Genomic DNA, 16,934 nt, shown 5'->3' with positions numbered 1-16,934 from the left:
AAAGCCTTTTCTTTGTGGACCTTAAGCACCGTGTGTACTGTTTTCCAACCAAGGGGACCCATGAACCTGAGTCACTTCTCCTCCCCACTCACAACCCTGGGTGGGACGTGATGCAGAGTTATCACTGATGGAACTGGGACAAGTTCCCAACCACCTCACAGCACACACCTGCGTTGCCTCAGGTTTCATTAAAGGCAGTCTGGATGCTCCAGAACATCAGAAACAGGGATTCTTTGCATTTGTAAAGACTCAGCATTCGTTAAAATGTTCTGAAGCCCTTCTGAGAAGGGGGTTAAAAAAAGCTGATCCCACTTTCGCAGGTGAGCCTGCGCCTTTCGCCTTTCCCAATCCTGCACAAGGTGCTGGGCTGCACAGATCTTTAGTCTGAGCCTTCAGGGGTGGTCTGATGGAGTTAGAACAGAGATGAAACTGCACAAGAAGCACACAACCCAAAAAGGCAACTGATGAGCTTGGTCTCCTGCTCTCGCTGTCGGGAACACTCACACCAGTTATCGACATCCCCGAGCACAAAACACAGCTCACTCGCTGTTCTCCTTCCCTCGCACCTCCGGGAGGTACTTTATTACATTCTCTTCACTTTCAGAAGTAATCACACTTTGTTTAAGAGATAAAGAAAATCAAACTGGTGGAGAGAAAGAGCACGGGGAGATGAAGGTTAAAATCAAATAGATGTTGAGGTTGTCAGTGCTCATGCAGAGCTGATGTTGGTGAACGAGAAAACAGGACTAAAACACGGGGCAGCACTCAGAAGTTTTAGTAGGGTGATATTTTGTTTAACTCTCACCTAATCTCATCTGGGAACTGCGCGTTGGTAACCAGGAAACTGGAGATGCCGTGCTGGTGCAGGAGCTTCACAAACCGGTTGATCTCTGGGTACATGATGGGCTCTCCCACCAGCGAGAGCGCGCAGTGCTTTGCCGTCATCGCTTCCGCCAAGCGATCTGCTCTCACTCCTGACACACCTGAAACAACAACAAAAAGAGGAAAAACCAGGTCAAATGAAATAAAACCCACAAATCAGGGGGAACAGCACCCACTGAGCCAGCACTGCAGGAACCTAAACCAGCGAACACGCAGACATGCAGAGCCTAGGGATTTATTACTATAGGACAAGGGGTGATGGTTTAAACTAAAGGAGGGAGATTCAGGCTGGACATGAGGAAGGAATTGTTGGCCCTGAGGGTGGTGAGAGCCTGGCCCAGGTTGCCCAGAGAGGTGGTGGATGAACCATCCCTGGAGACATCCCAGGCCAGGCTGGACGGGGCTCTGAGCAACCTGAGCTGGTGAAGATGTCCCTGCTCATGGCAGGGGGGCACTGGGGGAGTTGGGAAGGTCCCTCCAACCCAAACCATTCTACAGTTCTATGATTTGTGTGCCCTGTTAACTACTGCAAGGAATTATTCAGTAACATTTGAGTCAAGCTTTCCATTGCCAAGACCTCAATGATGCCATCTGACTGCTGAGACAGAAAAAGAAGAGCCAGTTTAATGCCACTTCAAGTGGGTGTCTTAAAGAAAACCAGGTTCTATCTGTCTCGCTACTGACCCACCGCGGTCCTCCACCCCAGAAAGAGCAGTTCCCCTGAGAGACTGAGCACAGCACCAACAACCAGTTTTAAAATCGTCTGTTCAACCGCATCAAATGTAACTCCCCAGAGTCAAAAAGAAAACCCAACGCACAACACCGTCCTGAACAGTGAGAGACATTGCAGAATGAGGAGGGAAACACAAGGAGCTCAACTGTAGCATCCCAGTGAAAACATCACCTGATGTTTAACCCATCTGAGACGTTTTCTTATACCCACGGGAGAGGCAAATACTCCTCCAGCCCATTCATATCCAACCGAGCACTCGGCACCCTGTGCGAAATCATCTGATGACAAACAAGCTTTTGTTCCAAATATGTCACTTCACATTTCCTTGACGTGCCTTGATGTACTCAAATAATATCAGAGGTTTTAGGCTGGGGGTTAGTCTGGTTTTAAAAAATAAACAAAGACTTGAGTTTGAAACCAGGTCCTCAGCTCACCTCTCATTGCCTGGATTCTGGAGCTCGAGCAGTACAGAAAATTACATGCTATGCTGCAAAGCCAAGATAAAAGAGAGGTGTTTGTGGATATTGCTTTAGCCTCACGTAGAAAAGCTGGTTTGGGATCAGAGCAAAGCTTAGCGGATTTTAAACCAGCCAGACTCAGTCCGGAATAAGTGACAGGACTAATGGTTATTCCACAGAAACCTGACAGCACTAAATGAGAACTTTATTTGAAAAGAAAGCAGCATCTGAACCACACACTGAGATTAAAGGACTAACTTTCGTATTCCTAAAGCTACTGTAAGTCATTTTTGGAATTAATTTATTTCTCTCTCTCAGCATCTTGCAATTGGACTGTGATAATTACCCTGCCAGCTTTATAAGCAGACAGAAAAAAAATTCAACATCACCTAAAGCTTCAGAGTAACTTTCTCACAACAGCTTACAGCAAATGTGGTATATAGTAAACACGCTCCAGAGGAGGGTAGAGGTTTTATACACAATCATTTGACCACATAAATCACAAGCTAGACAGGGATGAACTCAACAGGATTAGTGGGTTTTCCAGGGAGCACATGAACCCCCTGCACTTTGGCTGTTGTACTGTAGGGAACTTGGCCTCTGCTCCTGCAGATGAGCCTCTTTGTGTCTTCAGACAACGAACTCCAGGCAATCCAGCGGCTGGCAGATGTTGCTGGGCACGAGGCAGGTCCAGCCCAGGAGCCTGGAGCTGCAGGAACTTGAGAAGCCTCAGCAAGAGGCAGCATGAACAGCTCCCAGCTCCTGCCGAGCTCCGGTCCCAGCAGAGGATGCAGCCAAACCGCCCTGGACCAGCACATCTCCCTTGGAAAGCCGATTCCAGCTGCCTTCCTACCAGTGCACTTTAATTTGGGAAAGAAAAGCACCATCTATCTGGCACATCACCCTAGAGAGATGGGCTGGTGACTTTGGGGTTCCCCTCTGCAAGTCCCAGGCACCACCAGTGCCCCGGTGACTGGGGACCCAGAGAACCTGTTTTATCCACTCTTAAGGTTTCTTAGTTCAGGTCATGTTTTTTTTTTTCTCTGCATCTTTCCCCATGTCAGAGCAGTGCTGTATTATCAGAGACTCCCACTCTCCTGTTTTTGAATGATGGTTCCATTCAATGTGTGCCCTTCGTAAGGACACAGAGATTTACTGGCCACCATCTAGAAAACGCATCCATCAAAGAAACTGCTTCACACCTTCCTGCCTCCATTCCCTACCAGTGAGATGTCTCTCCATCAGTTACTTTAAAGGAGAATGATGTGACATTAACAAACATCTATGGTCTCCAGAACCAGCAACAATAAAAGAGAAGATGACATAATTGTATAAACACATGCAGGACTCTTACAGGATAGATGGCTATCCTCTAGGATATATTATAGGATGGAGGGTCCCTAAGAATTACACAGAATCCCAGAATCTCACGGGTTGGAAGGGCCCTGGAAAGCTCATCCAGTGCAATCCCCCCATGGAGCAGGAACACCCAGCTGAGGTTCCACAGGAAGGTGTCCAGGCGGGTTTGAATGTCTGCAGAGAAGGAGACTCCACAACCTCCCTGGGCAGCCTGGGCCAGGCTCTGCCATCCTCACCAGGAACAAGTTTCTTCTCATATTTAAGCGGAACCTCCTGTGTTCCAGTTTGCACCGATTACCCCTTGTCCTATCATTGGTTGTCACCCAGAAGAGCCTGGTTCCATCCTCCTGAAATTCACCCTTTATATATCTGTAAACGTTAATGAGTCCCCCCTCAGTCTCCTCTTCTCCAGCTCCAGAGCCCCAGCTCCCTCAGCCTTTCCTCACACGGGAGATGCTCCACTCCCTTCAGCATCTTGGTGGCTGCGCTGGACTCTCTCCAGCAGTTCCCTGTCCTTCTGGAACTGAGGGGCCACAACTGGACACAATATTCCAGGTGTGGTCTCCCCAGGGCAGAGCAGAGGGGCAGGAGAACCTCTCTGACCTACTGACCACCCCCTTCTAACCCACCCCAGGTACCATTGGCCTTCCTGGCCACAAGGGCCCAGTGCTGGCTCATGGTCACCCTGCTGTCCCCAGGACCCTCAGGTCCCTTTCCCCTACACTGCTCTCTAACAGGCCCTTCCCCAACTTATACTGGAACCTGGGGTTGTTCCTGCCCAGATGCAAGACCCTACACTTGCCCTTATTATATTGCATTAAATCTCTCCCCACCCAGCTCTCCAGCCTGTTTAGGTCCTGCTGGACGGCAGCACAAGAAGATCTATATTTTCCTACAACGCAAGAATTAATAAAGCAGACGAGCTCACCATTTCCTTTGGCACACAAAGATGTGTGTATGTGTGTACCTGAAAGCTGCAGTACCAATTGATTCAAATAGCTTTGGATATTATCTGGGTAGCACTCAACAGCCTCAAGGCCTCTCTAGCTTAGCCTTCTTCCCCACGTTGCTCTTCTCCAGGAGCCCAAATGACGTGGTCGAGGTTCAGACATCTTGGACGTGCTCATCACCCTGCAGGAAAATCCTGACTCAGGAGTCCCTGTCCCTGCCCAGCTGCACCAAAGCAACCTCATCCATCGCGCTGTTCAAGCCTTGGGGTGGTTTGTGGGGTTTCGGTGTTCATTTTCTTCTTTTCAAATCATAATGAAATCCAACCTGCTATTTGTGGAGCTCTGCTAAGCTTGCTGAAGTGTAACAGCCAGTCGTGTCTCCTGCCCGAGGCATTTCCATCCCACACACGGGGACACGCGCCCTGCAACACACCCGGCATCTTCTACTTCATCTCCCTGCCTTCAGCTCACCACAGCGTTTCAACTCAATTTTGCTTTCACTGGTTCTACTCTAACAATATTTTCACACGCACCTCAGGGAAGCGACAACGTAAAATTCACTGAGTGTAACAGTGACCTACTGGGCTTTTCTTACCGATTTTGCTTCCCTTTAATAAACCTTTTTGCTCTGAGGCTCCCAAGACAGGAAGCACATTGCCATCTATCACTCTGAAAAAGTAACGCATCTTTTCTTTCTCCACCTTGCAGCTCAGTTCTAGTCCAGAGCCTTTTTGGTCTTTCTCCTTTCCCAGTTTAAGGTGAAGTGTAACCGTGCTCAGGATGCACATGCAAGATTCAGGGAATATTTACAAATTTAATGGAAAATAAGCCCCAAAAAGAGATAATTGGGATGTCCTTACAGGCCTCTTGATACCTTGGAAGCATTTTCAGATGCTGCGAAGTCCATCTATCATCTTTCCTTTTCAGGAAGACACCAGATCATGGTAAGGGAAGGAGAGGGTTATTCCTTAGTCTGATGCTGGGTTTAAACAGACTCCTGCACTCAGCTTTCAGCAGGCAGCAGAGCATCTGCAAAATAACTTGCTTTTCATCTTTCCTTCGAGCAAACACCGCACGTTTCTGCCACGGATGGCAACACACCCATCACCCGCACCAGCTTTTACAAGCATAACCTCAACATTCCACCATCAACTGCACACAGATCTGCTCATCACTTCACACAACACGTGGCCAGAGCTGCTGGTCTGAGAGCGCAAGTTGATTCAAACCAGCCACTTGATGAAAATAAAGCTCATGAGGCCCGAATGCGAGTTATTTTTCCACCTATTTTACAACCCCAGTGAATGAGACACAGCCTCTCCGCGCTGCTGACAGAAGGTTGGGTTTGTTTTTGCCTGTCACGTTTTAAATCCATTGGGTTCTCTCTGTGTGCAGCCAACATAAACAAGCGGGTTCCCAAAACCACAGCCAAGCCCGAGGCTCATCTTGCACGTTTTATAGATTCCTCGTTCCCTTCTGCCGCCACTGGGGAGAGCGGAGCCCGAGAGCTGACCCTGCACAGAAACCAAGTTCAGAACACTGGGGAAGAAATAAAGATGTACATCTACACATGTAGATACAGATATGTAATAAATAAACAACAAACTTACAAGGAGTTCCTACAAGAAGCAAAATCCAGCACTTTTCAGAGGTGCTGTGTAACTGCAGCTTCAGTCACAAACAGATGTACCGGGTAATTCCTGAAAATAATAATACTCTGGATGCTCACTCGTTAATGAGCAAAATGCAATCAAGAAGCTCCAGAGCTGACACAAGAGCTCCTGGGGAATTAAGGCTGGGCAGTGTGTTTCCTGTCAGGTTAGAACCTATTCCTTTTGCCTTCTACCTGCCCTCACTTTTACATGAGATAATCAAGATTCCTTGTCACCCAGGCCAACTCTAAACACTGCAGGAGCCTCCGTGCACATGAAGGAAAGAACAGGACACAACAACGACCAAGATGAAACACGAGGCAACTCCATCCTGCTCCCTCAAGGCAGCAGCAGATACTCAATGGCCAACTTATGTTCTAATATGAAAAACAAAGCAGAACATCTTGGAAAACGTTGTTTGCCACAAAAGTTTTTCCTCACTCACTCATCTTTCTGACATTATAAGCCTCATGCCTCCCTCCCAGCACTTAACAGATGATCAGAATGTTTTTAATCGATGCTCTGAAGACCTTACTGCCGGTTCCAAAAGCGTCATTGACAGGGAAAGAGTGAGAGAAGTTACCTTTGAACTGCTTGATCATATTGCGATGGTTCTCAAGAGCCTCCTGCAAGATCATTTCAGGTTGGTCTATTTTCCATCTCCACTCTGTGCCCACTGGGTTTGTGTGATGTCTGAAGAAAAAAGAGTAATTTGGAACATACATGGAAGATCTGTCACCCTGGAGACTTTGGCATTGTTTAATAACATTAAAAGCAATAAGAAATTCTCAGCAATATCCTGCTTCTGACAGAGCTTTCAGGTGTCACCTCTGAACACCATTCTCACCCCTCTGTCCTTCCAGCTCTCCCCAGAAGCAAGACTGGACCTCGCAGCATATATTGAACATCACAAACCTATTCTGAAACACAGGTAAAAGGTTTCTAAGCTAAAATGATGTTCCACTGCCAGAAAGACCTCTGTAAAGAAAGGAAACCTGGTTCTACCTCCTGCTGCACAAAGCACTGGAAAAGGAATGTCCCTGAGCCATTTTTAGTTCCATTGCAAAGGCATCAACTGCCACCCTGAGAAATGCAGGATTTCTCACCCAATCTCCATGTAATGCTCTAATAACAAGACCCATGGAGTTTCTCCCCATTCCTTATTCCATTAGCATGAGAGAATGTTACAAAGTCATCGTAAGCCACGTGGAAAAAATTGCACCCTGACCAGCAAATAAAATACTACAAGCAACTGGTGTGGTTCCCACTGGACTCACACCTGGACAAACAGCCCAGAGGGAGTTTGTCCAAGGGCAGCGACCTCTCCCTGTGAGAGCAATTTCCCACTAACCTTGCTGCACATTGATATCAAACTAGGAGAAATTCAGCCTTTAAGTATCATCCTAAGAAAAAACAATGAATTTCTGTGCTTCCACCTCCCTGCTGTGTCTTCTCCAGCTTTTTTCCAAAATACACTACAAAAACTCCTCCACTTCTCTCCTACAAACTCTATCATGGTTCATAAAGTAAATTAACAGAAAGTAACATATTTGGAGTGTTTTTCAAAGAAGAAAGACACTGTACATGCAAAGAGCAATGGAGCTGGTGAGGGGCTGGAGCACAAGTGTGATGGGAGCGGCTGAGGGACCTGGAGTGTTCAGCTGGAGAACAGGAGCTGAGGGGAGACCTTCTGATCTCTGAACTGCCTGAAAGGAGCTTGGAGCCAGGGGGGTCGGGCTCTGCTCCCCAGGAACAAGCGCCAGGAGCAGAGGAAACGGCCTCAAGTTGCGCCAGGGGAGGGTGAGGTTGGATGTGGGGAACAATTTCTTCCCCAAAGGGCTGTGGGGCATTGGAACAGGCTGCCCAGGGCAGTGCTGGAGTCACCATCCCTGGAGGGCTGGACAGACGGACATGAGGTTCTCAGGAACATGGGGCAGTGCTAGGGGTGGGTTATGGTTGGACTCTATGATCTTGAGGGTCTTTTCCAACCAAAAGGATTCTATGACTGTTTGGGAAACAACCAGACATGAATAAAAGAAGCCAACAAGTGCTGGAAGCTGTTCCTGTGATCACAGGTGGAAATAGCACTCTGTAGGGTCAGCCCCATATTTAGGAACTCCTGAGTCTTTTCCAATCAAAATGATTCTGTGACTCAAAATAGCCCTATTGGATTAACATGCTCTGGACAAGAAAACAAGATGAAGCAACACCCAGTCCTGAACCTGTTTTCTGACCAGCTGATCTGCCTCCCATCCTGCTCTCCATCACCCCTGGAAGTTGGCCATGGAGACAACCACAGGGTCACCCGCTGCATTCAGCCTTCCAGCTCCACAGGCAGCAGGACATGACACCCCATGTTTAACTGCAGGAGGAGGGGCAGAGGGAAGCACCTTCTCAAAACCAAAATGATTGGGTGCTGGCTGAAAACAATCAAAAGACTCCCATTAATTTCTTTAATTGAGAAAGACCTGCAGCTCCACCCTTAGTGCTAAACCACACAAATTCTACACCTGACAGCAATAAAAACAGCCCTCTGGCCCCAACATATCTCCATCCACTTTGAGCAAAGATTCAAACACCACTCTCAGACAACTTTACCATCTCAAAGGTCCTTTAAGCTACAACAGCTTTGCTTTTTGAATTTCCCTTTATTTTTTCTGTCTGCCCATATGGGAAGTTTTCTGAACGCCAACTATAAAAAGGCATTTATAAAACTCTTACATGTTTAACTACATAACTTGTACTTTGTATACTTAGAGCAAGCTGGCAGAAAAATCAATAGGCTCTTGAGGCACACTGGACAGCTATTAATTATTAGTGTCTAGAAGTCCTTGAATTTTTACACATTCCAACTGTTTAATAAACATACCAGGTCATGTCTACAAATCAGCTTATTTGGCAAAAAGCAGGTTTATTTCTATAAGGGGGGGAAGCAATGGTTTGTGACCCCCTGCAGCACCCGCCTCTCCAGCTACTCAGTTCTTGAGCAGGTAACTGAGCACAATATTCCTGCCCTTCCAAAAACAAGCAAAAAATCTCACTCAAAACCCCCCACAGCAGAAAGATTTTTATTAGAGAAGCCTCATGATCACGAGCCTTTATTTTATTAGAGATTTCTCCCTGCCACCTGCAGAACAGTTCAGTTTTAGTAGAGGTGCATCTGCTTCAGTGGAGCAGCGCGTCCCCCTCCCCAGTCACTTGGGTATTATTTTTATCAGCTTTTGCTTTATTCCCTCTTATAATAGTTGCTCCGTTCCATGAGCAATGCTTAGGGCTGTGGAGTCTTGGAAGAAACTTTGAGGGAAAATGCAGCACAGGTACAAAGTATCATTGACTCCAGTGATGTAGCAATTGATGTTGATACCTGGTGGGGACCAGGAAGGCGGGGAGATGCTGGTGGTGGTGACCAGGGAAGGAGAAGAACAACAAACACGAAAACTCAAGAAATGAGACTTCCCTGAAGCAGCAGGTGAGATCCCAGAGGAGAAGACTTGAAGGGCAAAGGAGTTCAGGACAACTGGCAGTTTTTCAAACCCTATTCAGTGCAAACAGTGCCAATAATAAAGCAAAGATGGGAAGAGTAACAAGAAACCAATCTGGCAGAGTCACAGGCTCTTCTGCACCCTTGTGATCCTCCAGCCGAAAATAAAAGGAAAAGCACAAGAAGACAGGGTCATAATCGGAAAGGTCAAGGCAGAAAATCAGATAAAACTAACAAAGGACATCCAAAAGCGCTAACCAGGAAGATTTTTCCCTATAATGATGTGAGCAATAAGACCAAGAAAAAAGCTTGTCCAACGCACAATGTTTAGTGTTTCTCTGTGATAACAGACCTGTTTGCACCTTCTCTTCTCCTTTCTCCAGAAGGCAATGGGAAGAGCCCAGACTGGAGTAGAGAGAGGACAGGTCAGAGATATTTAATCTAAATGCAATGTTTCACTTGGATGGTTAAACCCACACACATATGTACCCAGCCCAGCCGCTCACCAGGGTCCGTACCCATCTCACCCCACCGACCACGTTCACATTTCCTCCTGGAAAAGCCTCAGGTTGTTACAGTGCCGGCAGAGCAGCACAGAAAGGCATCAAGACTTCATTTTTACCATTCACAGGGGCATGGATTAGGTGTATTCTCTCATGTTCTGTCCCTCACCCCATTAATAGGGTTATTTCAAGAGCTGCTGGAAGACAGGCAGGCCCAAAGGTCAAGAACCCAGTAAATAATCTAATCGGAAGGAAACAAGTTTGGGTCACAATTATTAATTTTGGCAACAAAAAATAAGCAGATTGAAACACTGGGAGAAGAGATCATTAACTCGGCACAACAAGGACTGGTGGCTGGAGATGGACAGAGACTGAACTTTCAGGCTCAGGTTCTAAGTTTAACAAATCTGCAGTGCCGACTCCTTTAATATCATAATATTTCTTATTTCCCTGAAGAATTTAGGCCCTTGACTCATGTTACTTAATGAGAAGAAACTTTTGTTTTAATCTATGTTTTCAGTTTCTTCCTAGTTTTTTTTTAAAAGACCTCATTAATACCTCTCCTGTTACTCATCTCTTCATTTTGCAGGGCTTACTGTGATCGCTGGCTTTTGGCCACACACTTATTCAGCTCATCTGAACAGAACTTCAGCTGTTGCCTGTAAGTTAGAGCTGAACATCCAAGTACAGGTATAAACACCAGAAAGTTACAGAAGAAGAAATATGAACCAATTTCTTTACAGGATATTTCACTCTGTCTGGTTTGCCGCCTCCTCAGATGCAAAAATAATAAACCCTATTAATTTAAATCTTATTTAGCTGTTCCATCTCTGCAATAATTGATTGGGCTTGAGACACTCAGCCAGAAAACACAATCAAATCAGGTTTGCCTGGTGATTGCACCGCAACCGCGTCAGAAACCCTCAGTCCCCACACTTGCTCTAATTGATTAAAACATTTGGTCACTCGCATATTTCTATTTAGACAATTAAGCTAAAGAGACACTACAAACGCAGCAAGACCAGCTGAGAGCAATAATGGATCCTTTCAGTCTATTTTTCTAGGGAGAATTATGACTTAGCGATGTTGCAGTAATTAAAGCGGGTTTTTTCTCCCCTTTGCTCCCGATGCAGCAGCCTCAGGAGCTCAACACTGCACAATCGCTGCCTTGCAGGGAACCACACCAAAGAATTATCTGCCCTCCAAAAAAGCTGCCACGTGCTAAATCTGCATCTGTTTGGCATCCATCAGGGCTGTAGCACTTCTAGGGATGAGGGGGAAGGTCTCCAGTGCAGAGTCAAGCCACATTTTTTACATAAAACCCCTAATTTTCTGAGTGTGTTTGGATGCTGGCTCCACCCGTGACATCTGGTATGGGGCCAAAATGTGTCAGTCACAACCAGGCAAACACAACGATACCCAGTTCCCAGGAAAGCGGCTGAACTGCAGCATTTCTTGCCAAAGTGATGCAGAGAAAACAAACAGGCTCCTTGGACTTTTCCTCAGAGATCTTGGGAGAGCTGCAGCGGTTGGAAACATTGGCAGAATCTGCAAGTGTCAAAAGCCTAAAAGAGATCAAGAAAAAGAATCACAGCTGCCTTATCTACAACTTAGTGCACATGAGATGAGAACCGTGAGGCACAAAATTCGTATTAAAAACATTTTACCAACAGTAGATTTGAACTATCACTTCGTACATCTCCAACAGCGCAGGTGGTACCTGCTAACAGAAGGTAACGTTTATCCTACCCAGCCGCCGGTCCATGCAGTTCTACATTCAGTCTTACATGATTAAGAATCTGCAAACATGGTTTAAAATAAAAAGTGTACAGATAGTCCTGGTGGAGTATTAGTGAGTTGTGCTGATGTGCAACCAGTAGAGAGGAGCGTGGGCATGGAACTGCTGTTCTCCTGCACCAAATCAAATGACCAGCACAGCTCACAGCCACACGGAGGCTGTGACACCCCAACCACAGGGTCTAAAGAAAGAAAAACAAACCAAAGCGGAGAAAGCTTCAGTTCTGCTTTATGTCAAACTTAAGGTGTGCGTGATGTGAGACTTGAGCTGAGTGTCAAAATTAACCTTTAAGTCTTCCTGCTCAGCAGAGATCTGAGAAGACAGGCAGCTGCAGTGCATATGGAAAATCCAGCAGCTGCAACCCATTTCACCTGCAGCAGGTCAATCACAGAATCATTCTGGTTGGAAAAGACCCTCAAGATCATTGAGTCCACCCATAACCCACCCCTGGCACTGCCCCATGTCCCTCAGAACCTCATGTCCGTCTGTCCAACCCTCCAGGGATGGTGACTCCAGCACTGCCCTGGGCAGCCTGTTCCAATGCCCCACAGCCCTTTGGGGAAGAAATTGATCCCAAGATCCAATCTGAAACATAATAAACAAGAGCATTTTTCAGCACAGTCCCCTGGAAAGCTGCTTCCTTGCATTCAAACTCTTAGCATTAGTAAAATAAGCATTCTAGCATTCGTTATCATTAAGGCTCCTGTTTCCACGACTCCTTTTCAAAGTGACAAACAACAGCTATAGGACGATGAGCTGGAGGCACAGGGAAGGTACGCACATGGCTATTTATCCCAATTACTGCACTTCTCAATTTACTCGTTTGACTTCCCTAATTCAATCCCATACTCCAGACACCACCGGCGGTTGCAAAGAAATACCCGAGTTTGGCCGTTTTGAAGGGGAACAGCGCTGAACAGTCCGCAGTGCAACACCAGGAACAAAACGCCTCATTCTGGTGATGTTATTGCTTTCGATTTGCTGTTTATGATGTACCTTATGTGTGGGGACAGAGGGACGATAATCTGCACGGCAACATTCCTGCTGGCAGTACAGTCACCACTGCAGAGCTCAATGCGCCATCGCTCGCCGATACACGGAGACAAGGAACGAGCAGCACGCTGTTCTCAGTAATTACATCGCTCCGAAGAAAAGCAGCAAAACTCGCACATTAAACGTGCCATTTGCCGTTTTCTGTGTCCTCTCAAGCCGGGAGATGCTGAAAGCCCATCTAGGGCACCAATTAATACTTTGGAATAGACTCCCAAATGCAAACTTAACAGAATGACCAGTGTCTAACGCTTATAACACAGGACAGCTTCAAATTATAGCAGTTCTTTTGCACTGATGGTGCCATTTAAATATTCTCATGAAATATTTGGATTATTAAAGCCTGACAAGTATGAAAGACAGAAAATGGTACTCAGCGGAATTTGGCCAGTTTTCCATGGGGATACTGGGATGCTGGATCCCCAGGCTCGGCAATGGAATGGGTGCTATTGGCAGCCTGGGGCGGGCATCAATACCAAAGGAAGCGCAGCCCACACGGTTTGAATTCGATAGAAAGGTAGAAAACACAGGAGCTCAAAGAATAACCACGTCCTCCCCCTCAGCTCGCTTTCATGTCACTGATTCCATTTCTGCCGAGCCTCCCGATCTCTCACCATCCCACCCTGCGCTCTCAGCTTGGCAAAAACCTCCCTTGGGATCCCAGTGTTCCGGTGAGTAAGCACAAAGCTCATTTCCTGGAGAGAATTAACAACAAAGTCATTCCTCTGAGAAAATGGGTCACTTCACTGACTAAAATGGGAAGTCATTTATTAGCTACTGTTTTAGGAAAGCAACAGTTACTAAGTCATCAGTTTTCACTCATTGAGAACGCAACGGAATTGGTGGGGGTGAAGGTACTTTCAGTGAGAAAAACGGGCGAATTTCAAAACAAATACACATTGTTTAGCACCTTGGTGGTTTTGCAGAACATAGAATAGAATAGAATCATTTTGGTTGGAAAAGACCCTCGAGATCATCGAGTCCAACCATAACCCACCCCTAGCACTGCCCCATGTCCTGAGAACCTCATGTCCGTCTGTCCAGCCCTCCAGGCCTGGTGACTCCAGCACTGCCCTGGGCAGCCTGTTCCAATGCCCCACAGCCCTTTGGGGAAGAAATTGTTCCCCACATCCAACCTCACCCTCCCCTGACGCAACTTGAGGCCGTTTCCTCTGCTCCTGGCTCTTGTTCCTGGGGAGCAGAGCCCGACCCCCCTGGCTCCAAGCTCCTTTCAGGCAGTTCAGAGATCAGAAGGTCTCCCCTCAGCTCCTGTTCTCCAGCTGAACCCCCCAGGTCCCTCAGCCGCTCCCATCACACTTGTGCTCCAGCCCCTCACCAGCTCTCTTCCCTTCTCTCAACTCGCTCCAGCACCTCAAGGCCTTCCTTGGTATGAAGGGCCCAAAACTGCCCCAGGATTTGAGGTTTGGCCTCCCCAGGTCCCAGCACAGGTTCGGTCACTGCCCTGGGCCTGCTGGTCACACCAGTGCTGGTCCCAGCCAGGATGCTGTGGCCTCTTGGCCACCTGGGCACACACTGGCTCATGTTCAGCTGCTGTCACCAACACCCCCAGGTCCTTTTCTTTTCCAGCTGCTCTTCCCCGAGCCTGTAGAGTTCATGGGGTTGTTGCGACCCAAGTGCAGGACTCGGCACTTGGCCTTGTTGAAACCTCAGACAATCGGCCTCAGCTCATCAATCCAGCCACTCCAGATCCCGTTCCCATCTCTCAACTCGCTCCAGCACCTCAAGGTCTTTCCTGCAATGAGAACACGAGCCAGCCCATGTTCTCCAGAGCACCAGGAGCCACAGGCAGTCCCAGTGACCTCCAGAGGGAACCAAACCTCTACCAAGCGCTCAGTGCAGGCAGCACTGGGACTTGCAGGGTGGCAGATGGAATAGGTTCTGTCTCCTGCCTCCCTGACTCTTCCTTCCACTGGTCCCCAACCAGTCCCAAAGCTCTGGGGCCCAGACCTGGCTGCAGAGGACCCAGCTCTAGGGGAGGTGGCACTGAGGAGCCCTTGGCTCCTCTCCAGCCCTCCAAGATGTTGAATCCACCCCCCAGCTCCCTGGTACCAGCGCAGGCTGGAAGGGGAAGCAACGTTCCCTTCCAAACTCTTCCTCCCCCCATTTCCAAGTGAAAACGGCACAAAAACACCACCATCCTGCGTTTGAGGAACAGGACAAGGACTGGGTGGAACAAACCCCATCCATTCCATAGTAAAACCGTGTCAGTACTTTACCTCCAGCAAAAGACGCATTTGTTTGCACAAGCCAGGCTCGGCGTGGCCTCCATGCAGCGGTGGCTCTCGATTCCGTAAAACGTGTGTTTGTAGCAGCCGCCTCGGCCTCGAAGCATCGACTGACAGCGGAGAAAGACACAGACAGACACCGAGAAAGTTAAAACACACCGTCCGTAACCAAAGTGAGCGCCAAGGTTTGACATCTGCTCCCTGGGCACATCTGCAGCTCCGAGTCACCAGTAACTTCAGTGTTCAAAGTCCCACAGTGAGGTCACAGCTGCGGAACAAGCTTGAATAATGACAGATGAAGAAATTCCAAGCACACAGATCAGCATACAGTCTGATTATAGCAGTCATTACGGAAACCAAGCATTTATGGTGTTAAATTTGCAACTACTTTAGAGGAGAGAAACTTTAACATAATCAATAACCTCTCACTTGCAACACCCCAGCATGACCGTGTGCTTTCCTGAATCAGCCAACAAGAGAAAGCAAGTGAAGCCACTTAAACTGCAGGAACTATTACTGTAAAAGCCCACAAAAGTGCAAAAAGGATCAATTTCCAGGCTGCGTCACTGAACACTCAATTCTTTTTCTTTGTCTAGTAGACTATTTCTTCCAGCGCTAAATTAAATAAATACCCTGACCTTATAAACCCTCATACTCCGCAGTCAGCAGCTCCCACTGGGATCCAGCTCCTATTTAACATGCGAGTTGCTTGGCGCAAAGGCTGTCTGCCATTATCGCAGTTAAATAATAATAAATGAGAAAGAATCTTTACTCCTCTCGAGAGAAAATTTACAATATGACAGAGTCACTTTTAATCTGCATTCCTCTACCTGAAGAGTCTTAGTGATCCAAGAGAAAGTCTCCACTGAGCAGCAGGGAAAGAAAACATCCAGGTAACTCCTGACAGATGCACAGTTGGAAGATTAAACCAAATGGAAAATGCTGGATTTTCTACTCACTTGCAGCATATTCAGATTCTAGAAGAGCAAGTTATGTTTCAGATTTCATAAGACAGGCACATCAGGCTCTTCCTAAAATTTGCACGTTTTCTGCCCTTTTCCAGAATATGACGAACACAATTGTGTTAATTTGAGATCTCACTAAAGCTCCACTTACTACTGATCCTCGTAGCCCTGCTCCTGCTTTCTGCCGATAGGAATCTCAAGCCAGCCGTCGGCCGATATTCACACACTGGTGTGAACTGGAGTCAAACCCGCTGCCTGTAACCAATTTCAGCTCTATTTTGTAGAACCCTTTACATTCAATTTCTGTTTAAGCTAAAAATAGTAGGGTCCTATCCGAGCACACAGAGCTGCTATTTATTTTGTGAAATGGCTTTACAGCACTGCATTAAATTCTGTTCTTTAATAAAAATAGGTTCTCGGGCTTTCTCTCTGTCACAGCACTGATAAAGTTTGACAAGCTTTGCTTGAAACATTTCAGGATCTTCTCTGTCACTAAAAATGACTAAAGAGAAAAATGTTTGTAAGAATAAACAGCAGAAGCATCGTTGGGATCTCGCAGATACTCATGGCAGCGCAGCGATGGGTTCTTCTGCCTTTTGATGAGACAACTCCTTGATAGCAGGCATTTCAACACGCAAACCTCGCTGCAGCCGCCCACTTTGGTGATTTGCCATTCCAAGAGCTCTCTTCCAAAAGAAACAACGTTAATCATGCAGCAAAAGAGCCGAGAGACCCAGGCACCGATCGCAGCTCCAGAATCAGAGATGCGCCGGCATTTTAACAAGGCCATGACTCCCATGGTTCATCATCCCACGAATGCTGAAGGCTTTAGTATGTCAAAAATCAATGTTATTCCC

General features: G+C 47.1%; 1 protein-coding gene across 3 annotated transcripts in view; it reads right to left on the bottom strand.

Annotated features, from left to right (window-relative positions):
* LOC136110097 (S-adenosyl-L-methionine-dependent tRNA 4-demethylwyosine synthase TYW1-like) overlaps positions 1-16,934 on the bottom strand; it is a 108,407-nt gene that overhangs the window by 54,997 nt on the left and 36,476 nt on the right. For 2 of the 3 annotated variants that reach the window (XM_065853287.2, XM_071816832.1), the window contains exons 10-12: positions 15,104-15,222; positions 6,618-6,727; positions 806-983 (exon numbers count right to left, since the gene is read on the bottom strand). In XM_065853287.2, coding sequence (XP_065709359.1) covers positions 806-983; positions 6,618-6,727; positions 15,104-15,222 — 407 coding nt within the window. Of the gene's footprint in view, positions 1-805; positions 984-6,617; positions 6,728-12,812; positions 12,913-15,103; positions 15,223-16,934 lie in introns of all 3 variants that reach the window. The other variant, XM_071816833.1, reaches the window with a different exon arrangement.

This window comes from Patagioenas fasciata, chromosome 19 (assembly GCF_037038585.1).
Source record: "Patagioenas fasciata isolate bPatFas1 chromosome 19, bPatFas1.hap1, whole genome shotgun sequence".
NCBI lineage: Eukaryota > Metazoa > Chordata > Aves > Columbiformes > Columbidae > Patagioenas > Patagioenas fasciata.
This window is presented reverse-complemented; position numbering and strand designations above follow the sequence as displayed.